Raw genomic sequence first — 13693 nt, 5'->3', positions numbered from 1 at the left:
CCAGTCCCAGGAGATCCAGTGCTACCTTCTGGCCTCTACAGGCACCAGGCATGTACATGTTGCACAGACATGCCAGACATACATGTAGGCAAACCACCCCCCCAAGCATGAATAAAGAAATAAATGTATGTATTTATTTTAATGTAAGATTTGATGTAAGAAGATTAAGGTAAGAAGAGATGGCTTAGCAATTAAGAGCACCTGCTACTTTTGTAGAGGACCAGGGTTCTTTTCCCAGCTCCTACAAGGTGGCTCACAACCATCAGTAACTCCATTTCAGTCTTTTGGCTACCACGCATGCATGTGGTACACATGCATACATACAGGCAAAACATTTGTATACATGAAATAAAAGGAATTAAACACTTCAGCCTTTTCAGTATTCATTGGCTAGCTGTGCAGATCCGTGGCTCTGGAGTTGTGGGCACTGAGTGTGTGGAGAGCTCATTTGTTATTTGTTCCTGTTTCCTTGGTCAAGTAACTGGGATGTCCTGGTGGTTTTGGTTTACTTTGTTGTATTAATTGAGAGTATTTGTAATTGTGGGTTAGAAATTGGAATAATATAATAAAGTCTTCATGAGGATAAAGATATTTTAAAAAGCCAAACTACATTTTGAAATTGATGTATAATCGAACTGCTTTTTTGATGATCAATAATTCCTGTGCCTTAGGCAAAAAAAAAGAAAAAAGTTTTCTATTTTTTTTTAAAGATTTACTTTTTTTAATATTTTCGTTTTGTATGTGTGTACACCACATACATGCTAGTGCCCATGGCGTCTAGGAGAGGTCAAAAGGACCTCTGGAATTGGTACTACAGGCAGCTGTGAGCTGCTTTGTGAGTGCTGGGAACTGAACCCAGGCCCTTTGCAAGAACAGTAAGTGTTCTTAACCACTAAGCTATCGATATGGCACCCTGGTTTTGGGGTTTTGTTTGTTTATTTGGGTTGGTTTTTGTTTGTGGGGGTTTTGTTTGTTTGTTTTTTGGAGACAAGTTGTGTAGTTCTGCCTTATCTGGAACTTAACTTTGTAGACCAGGCTGGTCTCAGAGATCCACCTGCTTCTGCCTCCCAAGTGCTTGGATTAAAGTTGTGCACCACCACCTTTTTGTTTTGTTTTTGAGACACAATCTCTCTACATAACCCTCAGTAGCTGTCCTGGAACTCACTATCTAGACCAGGTTGGCTTAGAACTCATAGTGGTTGATCTGCCTCTACTTTCCAAGTGCTGGGACTAAGGTGAGCACCATCATGCTCGGCTCAGTTTTCTTTCTTTTTCTTTTTAAGTAAAAATTAGGATTTGAATATATTAAGTATACATCTCATGCAATGAAACTATTATTTAGTATTTACCTCTCTGTCTCTTCTTAGAGAATAATTATCTAGAAATAAGTAAAGTTAAGGAGATATGTTGTTTTGTAAGCCAGGTACCACACTGTCTCACACCTAAAATGCTAGTGCAAGGGAGCTAGAGCAAAGAGGAGGAGGAGTTTAGGGCCAGCCTGGGCTACATGAGACCTTGTCTCAAAAAACAGAAAAGGATATCTTTAATACTTGGAACTAGCTATATAGTAATGTGATGCCATCTAGCTTGCTTTATTTAGCATAGCATTGTGTTAATATAGGTATTTTTCTTTTTTTCTTTTTCTGAGACATTGATTATGGTAACAAGAAAAATGTAGGCCCATATGGTTTGGCTTCTACCTAAGAAGTTCGCTCAGAGCACACAGAACCTCCATAAAGCATCAGGGTCACAGCCTGCCTAGGCAGGCCATCGCTTTTCTTGGCTTAGAGATAATGTAGACCTGTTGTTATCACTGGTGTACTGGTGTACTGGTGTTTGTGGTTGTTTGGAATCTCATTCTGATTTATAACATGCTTGTGTAGTGTTCTGAAAAAAAAAGTATTATTTTTCAATATGTTTAATGTGCTTACAACAAATGATAAAAAAATGTATTTGAGCACTTTAATTCTGAAGGGAAAGTAAAATTGTTTAAATTTTCTACCCTGAAATGTAATTGTATTAAGTCAACAAATTATTTTTTCCAGGCAGACTCCAGGTTAAAAGCGCTTAATGCAACATTCAGAGTGAAAAACCCAGACAAGTAAGGCTTTGCTTTAATAACAGTTTACAATGTTGTTTTGAGTGGTGCCTATCAATCTGTTTAATTTTTCATTTCTGAATGTATGCACTTAGTTTTCGAAATATTTTGAATAATAATTTATATCTAGTGAAACCTTTTTAAAGTCTAAAACTGATTTTGCAATTTGGTAATTTGAGTTTAAGGTTATGTCTGAAGTTATAGAAAATTAGGCCATTTCTTTTTCTTGTAGAAAGATTCATTAAATGTTGATGATATCAGAAAAATGAGAAAAGTACTTTCCTGTAGTTTTTCATGTGTGACTGCTTTTCAATGTGCACAGCTTAAGAAAATTAAGCATGATTTATATACAGCCTAGATTGTATGCCAAAACTAACTGAAGGTAATGCACAGTGTAAGGCCAGATGTGATGGTGTACATCTGTAATCCCAGCACTTTCATGGTGAGATGAGAGATGGAATTAGGAGAATCTCCCAGAAGTTCACAGACCAGCTAGTCTTGACAAAAGGGAAGAACTAACCCCTGAAAGGTGTACTTTGACCTTTACATGTGTGCCATAGCACACGCATTCTCATGTTCACTCACTCAGTGTTCACATGTGTGCCATAGCACACCCATGCTCACGTTCACTCAGTGTTCACATGTGTGTCATAGCACACGCATGTTCACGTTCACTCAAACAGACAGTAATAATAAACAGAAAAAAAGTAAAAGTCAGAAAACCTCTCCCCAGATAGGCCAGGCAGTAGGAACTGGAAATACGGAAGCTGAAAGAGGAAAGAGGAGCCGACATGTGTGATTTCCTATAGTCACACAGACTCACAGAACAGTGAGCTCCTTTTCTTTGGGACTTATTTTAGGTGATGTTTGATTGTGCAGATTATACAAAGGTATAATAAGTGCTGCCTGGAAAGATGACTGGGTGGTGAAGAGCACTTGTTGCTCTTGTAGAGAAGTTGGGCTCAATACCCAAGAACCCACATGGTGGCTCACAAACATCTGTAACTTCAGTTCTGGAGGATCCTATGCCTTCTTCTGACCTGTGTGAGCACCAAGCACACACATGGTACACACACATACATGTAGGTAAAACACTCACACATAAAATAAAATGAATAAGGCCAGGCAGTGGTGATTCACACCTTTAATCCCAGCACTTGGGTCTCTGTGAGTTCAAGGCCAACCTGGTCTACAGAGTTCCAGGACAGCCAGAACTGTTTCACAGAGAAACCCTGCCTCAAAATACCAAAATAAATAAATAAACAAAATACTAAATAAGCAAATAAATTGGTAACTCTTTAAACTGTGTGTGTGTGTGTGTGTGTGTGTGTGTGTGTTTGTGTGTTTTGGGGAGGCAGGGTTTCACTGTATCTGGCTCTTAGAACTCACTGAGTAAACCAGGCTGTCCTCGAATCCACCTGCTCTCTGCCTGCTGAATTCTGGGATTAAAGGTGTGCTCTACTATGCCTGGTTTCAAAAAACAAAAACTTGTTAAAAATGTTTGAGAGAATTTGTATGACTAACCCTTTCAGTGTGATAGGATGGAGAAGACTAAAACCGTAAGAAAATAAGAGAACAATATGAAATCCACAACAGTTCACTCCAAACTGTGTTTGTCTTTGAGCTCTCAGATTGAATAGAAACATCTAGAGTCTGTGGGGAGGTAATTTTCGAGATGAGTTTTGAATAGTGAATGAGATTTGGTGGGTCAGGGGAGCACCTGTCCAGGTTGAGAGGGTGCAGTGATTACAAATGGAGAGAACACAGAGATTGGGACGATGAAAGGCGGCCTGGGGCTGTAATGACAATGGGACTGACTCTTTGGAAAGGAATAGAAGATAAAATGGGTTGCGTTGTAGTAGACAGCCTCAGGCTTCTGTTGGAATCTGTGTTACTTGATTTCTGATCAGGGATTGAAGGGTTAGTGTTGGGAGACAACAGATCTGACATTGTGTGTGCTTCTTCAGTCTCTAACAATACCTTGTCATGCAGGTCATTAAGAGTCAACTGTCCTTATTTTTATATGCAGACTATGGTGGATTTTGTTTCGGCAAAGGATCTAGACCTCATTTGTGGAAAATCCATGCCTCCATTTCTTACCTGCTATCTGAGGCTTGATGGGTTCTTCAGTTTTCCCCATTAAACCTTTCCATTCCCCAGTATCTAATTTCTTCAAAGAAGCAGGCTTTGTTCTGCTGACCAATACTGTGGGTATTTAGAATCTTCACTCTGACTCTGGTGATATGATTGATTCCATGGGATGCTGTTCCCTTCCTTACCCACCTGCCATTTAAAAGAAAGCAGATGGAGAAATAGTGGTGTGCCTTGGCCATTCTGTCAATGAGATGTATGGACTCTGGTTCAGTTAACTTAGGTGAGCTGCATCTTTAACTGTTTTATAGTCTTTTGAAAATTTTCATTACCCCCCCCCCCCCGTGGCATTAAGAATTTTATAGTTAAGCCTGTTCTAAAATGAAAGACCCTTAGAGATCAGGTGTAGAGACTCCAGGGGAACTACCTGTAAAGGATTTCTGACTCCTCATCTCAGTACAAGATTTGGTAGAGGCTGTACATAATAATGCACACCTTAGCCAGGTAGTGATTGTGCATGCCTTTAATTATGGCACTCGGAGGCAGAGGCAGAGGCAGGTGGATCTCTGAGTTTGAGGTCAGCTTGGCTTACAAAGCGAGTTTTAGAATAGCCAGGAGAAAACAAGAGAAAAAGCCACAGAGAAAAACAAGGGAGAAAAAAAATAATGTATGTCTTTCATCCCAGCACTTGGGTTCCAGGCCAGCCAGGGTTGTATAGTGAAACCCTGTCTCCAAAAAACAAAACAAAATCCAAAAAACAGATAGTTAAGATTTGGTAAAGGACTGGCAAGGTTCAATGATTTATCTCCTAACACTTAATTATAAATATTGGCTCTGTATAAAGAAAGCAGTTCACAATTGTTTAGGATATTTTTTTATTTTAATTTAAACATCTAAAAATTGTTTGACTATGTACTATACTCTAATAACTTGTCAGGTATATGGATTATTTGTTGTATATGAAGATTATAAATGGAAAGTCTTACTTTGTCCCTGTCTGTCTGTCCATTCTCACTTTCTTCCCCACAGTTTGATATCTGAATAGTCTATAGATGTAAGCAAAATTAGAGAGTCCATTTCTGCCTCTCTCTCTTGAGGTAAGAACATCTCTTTCCAGTAGGGATTGACTCTTAGTGACAGTCATGCTTGTGGGCCCTTTACTGCCTGAATTATTTCTTAGATGAGAAACACTGTCTTGAGAGGAGTGAGAGTAGTAGAGGCTGTTTAATCAGTGGTGATTCCCTCAGACTGGCCAGCAGATTCTGATTAGATGAGCCATAGTAACTGTGCAGGAGCTCTGTGTAGTTTCCTAAGCTGCTGCGTTAAAGGATTTAGACTTTGGGACTGGAGAGATGGTTCAACAGTTAAGAGTGTTTACTGTCTCTAGAGGTCCTGAGTTAGGGTCCCAGCAGCTATGTCAGATGGCTTACAGCCACCTGTAACTCCAGTTCCAGAAGTAGTCAACAATTATGATCTCTTCAGTCTCATGCACACACAATTAAAATAAATCTTAAAAAAGGAATTTAGGTTTTGTCTCAGGATCAGTGGCTAACCTGAACCAGAAAGAAACCTACTTTTTTTTTTTTTTTTTAAATAAAGATTTTATTTATTTATTATGTCTCTGCCTGCATGCCAGCAGAGGGCACCAGATCTCATTCAAGGTGGTTGTGAGCCACCATGTGGTTGCTGGGAATTGAACTGAGGAGCTCTGGAAGTACAGTCAGTTCTCTTAACCGCTGAGCCATCTCTCCAGCCCCCGAAAGAAACATACTTAAAAGCAGAGGAATTATGTAGGCTTTGACTTTAGAAAGATTGTCCAAGCCGGGCAGTAGATTAGAGTGTGTGAGGTAGACTAGGAGGCCAGTCCGGGCAGTAAGAGGATTCCAAGTGAGAGGTGATGGTGCTAATATTGATCTAAGGTACCAGCAGGAAGGCCAGATCAACATAAACAGATCCGGGCAATATTTAATGGAACAGACAAGCTGGGTCTATAGGAGAGGGTATGGGGTGGAGGAGACGAGGACAAAATACAGATAGCTCTCAAGCTTCACTCCCTAAGACTGCTGTGGATTGTGGATGGATTTGGGGTGAGGTAAGGAAAGGTAGGTCAAGCTTTGGATATGAAAGTAACTACAAGTGTGCTATTCGGGGGCTGGCATAGATCTAGGGTGTAGGAGACAGTTCTGGGTTGTAGGTAGGATTTCATAATCATAAACATGAAGCCTTACAAACAAGCCATGGAATGAATGTATTTATTGAAAAATTGATGAGAAAATGGCTGAGAGTCTAGGACTCACATCTGAAGAACGCCCACACCCTGAGCATTTCCCAGAGAGTAACCTGAGGGTATCCAGTACCTGACACCCTGGGGTGAGACCCTGCATGCCAGTGGACCTGTCTCCCCGGTGAGAGACCTCAGTAGTGGGCTTGGCTTTGGTTTTTAGTGTTACTGTTTTAAAGATAGGACCTTAGTCTGTAAGTCATCACTGGCCTCAAATTCATAGTGAGCCACTTGTCTTAGCTTCCCAAGTGCAGAGGGATTATAAATGTAAGCCATCAGCCCATCGAGTGCTCGCTCAGTCTCTCTCTCTCTCTCTCTCTCTCTCTCTCTCTCTCTCTGGTGTGTATGTACGTACGGAACGTACGTACGTACATGGTATATATGAATAGGTGTGTACAGGTTCTAGAAGGAGACATTGGTCTTCCTCTAGTGCTGTCTACCTTATTATTTTGAGATAGTGTCTCTCACTGAACCTAAAGCTCACCATTTGGGTGAGCTTTTCCCAGGATCCACCCATTGTCAACCTGAGGTTGTTGGAGTTACAAACATGAAGGCCATGTCTGGCGTTTATGTGGGTGCCGGAGATTTAAACTCAGGTCCTCTTGCTTTCCTGGCAAGCTCTCTTAACCTACTGAATTATCACCCCAGCCTCTCTCGGTAGGGTTTTTTTTTGGGGGGGGGGTTGGTTTTTTTTTTTTTTTTTAAAGAAATTTCAGGAATTCTTCACATACTTAGATACAAGTGAAGAAAGTGAGTACTACAGGAAAAACTTCAAGAGTGTAAAAACTTCAAGAGAGTAAAAGGCACGGGTTAACTGGTAAAAGGAAATTGGGAAAGTATACAAAGCTTAGAATCTGGAGCATAGGGTGGGCATTGATTCTAAAGAAAAGGACAAAATGTAGATTTGAGAAAGCTTTAAATGATTGGTAGAACTCTTCTGTTGTCTGTGGAGAGTGACATTAGAATCTTGAGCTGGAAAGATGGTTCAGTGGTTTAGAACCCTTGCTGCTCTTCCAGAGGATCCAGGTTCAATTCCTATCACCCCCATGGCGGTTTATAACCATCCGTAAAAACAGTTCCAGGGCATCCAAGTCCTCTTCTGACCTCCATGGGCGATGAGGGTGCAAGTGGTGTACATCAACATTCACATAAAATATTTAACTCTAGGCTGGACAGTGGTAGCACTCGCCTTTAATCTTAGAACTTGGGAGACAGAGGCAGGTGGATCTCTGTGAGTTCGAGGTCAGCCTGGTCTACAGAGTGAGTTCTAGGATAGCCAGGGATACACAGAGAATATATATATGGATATGTATATGTTATTTTAAATCTTGTTGTCTTTAGGGAGTAAAGCTTTGGGTCTTTGTGGAGAATGGGAAACAGAGTTTACTAAGACTTGTTAAGAATGTTAGCGGCAGCTGGGCGGTGGTGGTGCATGACTTTAATCCCAGCAATCAGGAGGCAGAGTCAGGTGGATCTCTACAAGTTTGAGACTAGCCTGGTCTACAAGATCTAGTTCCAGGACAGTCTCCAAAACCACAGAGAAACCTTGCCTGGAATCCGCCCCCTGCCAGAAAAAAATGTTAGATTCTGCTATTTAGGTTGCAATATATTTTTTTAGCACCATAAAATTTCTCCTGTTTTTTTATTTTGTTTTCAAAATAATTTTCCATATAGATTTTATCTCTACCTTAGTCCTATGATATAAATTAAGAAGTTTGCATGTTTCCTTGTCTTTCAGTATGTGTATGTATGCTGCTTCCTTTTAGAATAGTTTTGTTTATATTGGTTTGTAATGTTCAGGGACAGGATATAGTTAGAGTGTGTTTCATTATTCACTGGAATTGCTATTTTGTGCACAAACTTTGGCTGCTTGCTTTCCTAAGTGATTTTTGTTTCCTCTTCCAGGAGATTTACTGAGCTGAAGCACTACAGTGATGAGTTGCAGTCTGTCATCTCACATCTCCTTCGAGTCAGAGCTGTAAGTGACCCAGAGCTCTGTGACACATTCCTAAGGCCAATGCTTGTCACTAAGTTACCATGCTGCTAAGCAGTGGGTGGCATTTATGATGGATGACTGATTTTACATTAAATCTAGTATGCTTTCTAAGAGAAGTGGGAAGAATTTGAGCCTGTTGTTCTCTTCCTGGTGTGTAATGCAGTAGTTGACAGCTTATCAAAAGGCCTGCCATTTCAGAGTGGAATGTAGATAATGTAGCTGGGTTTGGTTTTTTTTGTTTTTTTGTGTTTTGTTTTGTTTTGTTTTGTTTTGTTTTGTTTTGTTTTTTTTTTTTGGTTTTTCGAGACAGGGTTTCTCTGTGTAGCTTTGGAGCCTATCCTGGCACTCGCTCTGGAGACCAGGCTGGCCTCAAACTCAGAGATCCTCTTGCCTCTGCCTCCCGAGTGTTGGGATTAAAGGCGTGCGCCACCAACGCCCAGCTAATGTAGGATTTTAAACTCAGCCTTTGGGGTTTTTTGAAGCTTTGTGGGATAATTTATGGATGTTAGGACATCTGTGCCTGTGGTCCTTTAAGACAGGGTCTTCCCCATACATAGGGTAGCACACCTGGTCCTATGTCTGTGCTCCTAAACCCCACTGAGTAAACTTACTTAAGGCCATGACTCAAGGAGGAGGGACAACCATTGTACTTGCTCACAAACGTGGGGAAAATATTTTTTGGTAAATAGAGTACCTGGAAAATTTGTAACTAATCTTCCCAGAGACTTTAGAACCTGAGGCTATGTGGTTGCTGGGAATTGAACTCTGAACCTTTGGAAGAACAGGCAGTGCTCTTAACCCCTGAGCCATCTCTCCAGTCCGGTGGACACTAGCCAACATATGACCCAAATCTGGTACTCTACCACTGAACTACCCTATTCTGTACTTCTGTATATTTGAAATTTTCCATGATAGTATAGAAAAATAGAACTGGGGATGTAGCTGCATGGTACAAGGCCTTGACTTTGTCTCTCTCAATATACACAGTAAGATAGACTACGGGAGTGGAGGCAACTCAATGGTAAAGCATCTATCTGCTCTGCAAGCATGAAGACCTGAGTTTGAACCCTCAGCATCCTCATAAAAGCCAGATATGGCTGTGTATGTCTGTAATCCCAACACTGGGGAGGAGCACAGACAGGCAGATTGTGGGAGCTCACTGGCCAGCTAGCCTAGCCAAAACAGAGCTTCAGATTCACTGAGAGACCCTGTCCCAAGGGAATTAGGTGGAGAGTGGTAGAGGACTCACAGTGTTCTTCTCTGGCTTTCTCATACACATGCAGTATACACTGTGGGTATGCACCATGCACAGGGAAGGGAGGGAAGAAGGCTGGCTAAAGATGAAAACATTTCCTCATGTGAGCCAAGTTGTTAGGCTGTTTCGGCTCTGTATTGTCTGCTTTCGGTTGGTATGACAAAATACCTTTACCTTTATGAAGAAAAGAGGTTTTGTGGCTCATAGTTTTATAGGTTTGGTCTCTGGTAAAGGTTCCTCTGGCTGAGTTACCACAGACAGATGATATCATGGTGAGTGTTAAAGGGAGGGACCCACCTCGCTCAGTTGTTTGTTTGTTTTTTCTAAAGATTTATTTATTATGTTTACAGTGTTCTGTCTGCATGTATCCCTGAAGGCCAGAAGAGGGCATCAGATCTTCAGAGTTAAAGTCCCTAGTGATCTAAATGCTTCTCACTAGGCTAAAGACCAAGATTCCAACACTCAAAGCCATAATAGAAACTGCCAAACCATAATAGATGCCTTAAAGAAACTGTAAATGCCAAGTAAAGAAAGTTAAACTGAGTCTGGGCGTTGGTGGTGCACACCTTTAATCCCAGCACTCAGGAGGCAGAGGCAGGCAGAGCTCTGTGAGTCCGAGACCAGCCTGGTCTACAAAGCAAGTTCCCAAATAGCCAAAACTGTTACACAGAGAAACCCCATCTCAAACAAACAACAAGAAAGTCAACTGGAGTGGGTGACTGTCCCTGTTATCCCCCTACTTGGGTGCAAGAACTGAATATTAGAAAGGGTTTTGGGTCAATGAGGTGAAATCTTGGTCTTTCATTACCTTGAAATTCCCCATATTGAGTATGAGCCAAGTTGAAGTTCTGACTGTATCAGTAACCTTCTGATTAACTTGGGCTTTAAAATAGTGTTCTGAAATTAGGAGAAAAGTCATGACACATGGACAGTAACAGCAGAGTGACAGGACATATGGATGGGAGGTTAAAGACCTACAATAATGGAGGCTTGGAAGTCACACAGAAAGCTCTATGGGCCTTTTCCTAATGTTAGTGTCAGCTGTAGAAGATAGCTCAGATGCTGCTTAAGACAGGTGCTAAGTTATAAACAGATGACAGGAAAAATGGAAGTATTAGCTTTTCTGCTGAAGAAAATTCTTTTAAAGCCATGTAAAGATAAAGGTTGTATTACAGCCGGGTCTGAGTTAAATACTTAGGTCTAAAGGTTACATTACAGCCTGGTCTGAATTAAGTCAGACAGAACCACTAGGCAGAGCAGGTGGCCTTAAGGCCAAGAAGAAGTGAGTTTGAAACTGGTCTCTTCTGTTCACATCTTTCAGAATTTGTTTGTAAAAAAGGAGACTGGTACCTGCCTATCACATAGTAGGTACTGACTCTTGCTAAATGGATGAGTGCCTTGCAGTAATGAGACTCCAATAAGGTCATCTTTGTTTTGTGAGCTAAAGCAAAAGGAAATTAAAGCTAATACTTTTTCTTGACCATTTTCCGTGCACTGTGATGTTATGATAGCCTCACTTAATGACCCTGTGGGGATAGTCCTGTCTCTCTAATATGAAACAGGCAAATGAAGTTAATATGCTCTAATAGCTCCTGGTAGATAGATAAAAGGATCCAGAATGAGTTCATATATCTGCATCAGGAACCCGTGCTCTTAACCACCTACAAATACACATGGACAAAGGGAGGGAAGAAAACGGATACTCAGTGAATTGCCCAGGTTGGCACAGTCACCTGATGGAGGTCATGTCCCTGTCTGACAGATACAGTATAAAGATGTGGAGTACCCTAGTTTAGTCTCACAGCTCTACATAACAACTGCACTCATGGGGGCTGGAGAGATGGCTTAGATCAAGAGCGCCTGGTGCTATAGACCAGGGTTCAGTTCCAGCACCCAAAGGATGGGTCATGACCATCTGTAACTCTAGTTACAATATTGGATACCCTGGAACTATACTGCATACACGTGATGCACAGGCACACATGCAAGCAAAGTATATATACACATGTAACTAAAAATCTGATTTTTAAAGATGTATTTATGTATGAGTGCTCTATCTGCATGTATGCCTGTATTTTAGAAGAGGGCACCAGATCTCATTATAGATGGTTGTGAGCCACCATGTGGTTGTTGGAAATCAAACTCAGGACCTATGGAAGAGCAACCAGTGCTCTTAACCACTGAGCTTTCTCTCCAGCCCCTAAATAAATTGTTTAAACAAAGAAAGAATTTGAACTCACCTACATGTTTTCCTGTTGCTTCTTCTCCAGGCAGAATCACATTTTTAATGTAACCTTGTTAATATTTTAAAAACACAAGTTTACTTTGCTAACATTCTAAAGATACAATTTATAGTTACTGACACCATGTTTAACATGTATTGTGTAGTTGTCTATAAATATGACCATGTCTGGTGTTTGCAGCGTAGTCAGAGAGGGTGTCAGGAGAGAACACACACAGCTCCTGGAGTCTTTTTCTTTTTTTTTTTTAGACACTATGTAGACTTATGGCCTAGGGCTTACTTTGTAGATCAGACTGTCATTGAATTCACCAAGATGCACTTGCCTCTGCCCCCCTGTGCTGGAATTAGAGGCATGTTCGGGGTCCAGCTAGAGTCTTTGACATCTGTTAGGAGACTCAAAGGGAAAAAAGCTGTGTGTGTCCAGATGTTTAAAGTTCACCATCTAATAGTGTGTCTTAGACTCTGTCCTTCTCCAGTGTTGTCACTTCCACTTCAATAAGATTATCTGTATTTCAGCCCTGCAGCGGGAGGGGAGATTTGTTCTGTTACAGACTTTCTCATCAGGAAACAATCTGAAGGAGAAAGACTGCCTCTCGGAGATGTTTCTGTAGCATTATGATCCTGGAAAGGAGGCTAGTGGACTCCAGGACTTTACAGCTACCCCATGTGCTGTGATTAAAGCTAGTGCTAACGTGCCAGGCAAAGCACTGCTGCTCTGCTCTCAGATCTCTGCAGTAGTCATTAAACTGATGGCAGGAAAGGCTGGGCGGTGCACACACTGTAGTCCCAGCACTCGGGAGGCAGAGGCAGGCGGATCTCTGTGAGTTACAGGCCAGCCTGGTCTACAGAGCGAGTGCCAGGACAAGTTCCAAAGCTACACAGAGAAACCCTGTCTCGAAAAACAAAACAGAAAAGCACCAAAAACCTGCTAAAAAGAAATGTGGCCACACGGTAAACACGTCAGGCTGCACTAGTTCCGTGTTTGTAGTGGGATTTGGAGGGTTTTTTTTCTTTGTGTCTTCTTGGTACAATACAAACATAATTACTGGGCTTTTTCCCCTGACTCTTAAAAATGTATATGGACTTCAAAAAACTAATCTGTATATAACTTCAACCTAATGCCAATTTCTGTTAAATATTTCAGAGAGTAGCTGATCGACTCTATGGCGTATATAAAGTACATGGGAATTATGGGAGAGTTTTTAGGTAAGTATCATAAAGACTTAAACTTTTAGCTCTAGTTGGGTTGTTGGCTTAATAACAGTATTTTAAAATTTTTATAATGCATGAGTCAGGAGAGTCTTTTATTTATTTTATATTCTCAAATGTAGTATGTATGTGTATTCATATGTAAATAGGTACACATCAGATGATGTATACGTGTGTGTGTGTGTGTGTAGAATCCAGTTTTGTAGCATGATTTTTCTTTGGGCCACCAGCCCCAAAAAATGACATAGAAGCTTATTAATTGTGAAATCTCAGTCTTAGCTTGTCACATTAGCTCTTTTAATTTAAATCAACCCATTTATATTAATCTGCGTTTTTGCCTTGTGGCTCTTGACCTTTCTTTCATTCAGTATGTCCCTCTGTGTCTCATTGCCATCTCTTGAGTGCCTAGAATCATCCTGAGTTCCTCTCTTTTTTTCCCAGAAGTCCTGCCTATCTCTCCTGCCTAGCTATTGGCCATTTAGTTTTTTATTACACTCCACAGTGGAGGTTATCATTGGCTA

General features: G+C 41.0%; 1 protein-coding gene across 1 annotated transcript in view; it reads left to right on the top strand.

The window, feature by feature from the left end:
• The window catches only part of Snx4 (sorting nexin 4), a 47081-nt gene that overhangs the window by 18904 nt on the left and 14484 nt on the right, over positions 1 to 13693 (top strand). Inside the window, exons 6-8 of the mRNA XM_027412808.2 lie at positions 2046 to 2101; positions 8376 to 8448; positions 13108 to 13169. Of these exons, the coding sequence (XP_027268609.1) occupies positions 2046 to 2101; positions 8376 to 8448; positions 13108 to 13169 (191 nt within the window). The remainder of the gene's footprint in view (positions 1 to 2045; positions 2102 to 8375; positions 8449 to 13107; positions 13170 to 13693) is intronic.

This window comes from Cricetulus griseus, chromosome 4 (assembly GCF_003668045.3).
Source record: "Cricetulus griseus strain 17A/GY chromosome 4, alternate assembly CriGri-PICRH-1.0, whole genome shotgun sequence".
NCBI lineage: Eukaryota > Metazoa > Chordata > Mammalia > Rodentia > Cricetidae > Cricetulus > Cricetulus griseus.
The sequence above is the reverse complement of the archived record's forward strand: the minus strand, read 5'-3'. Positions and strand labels throughout refer to the sequence as shown.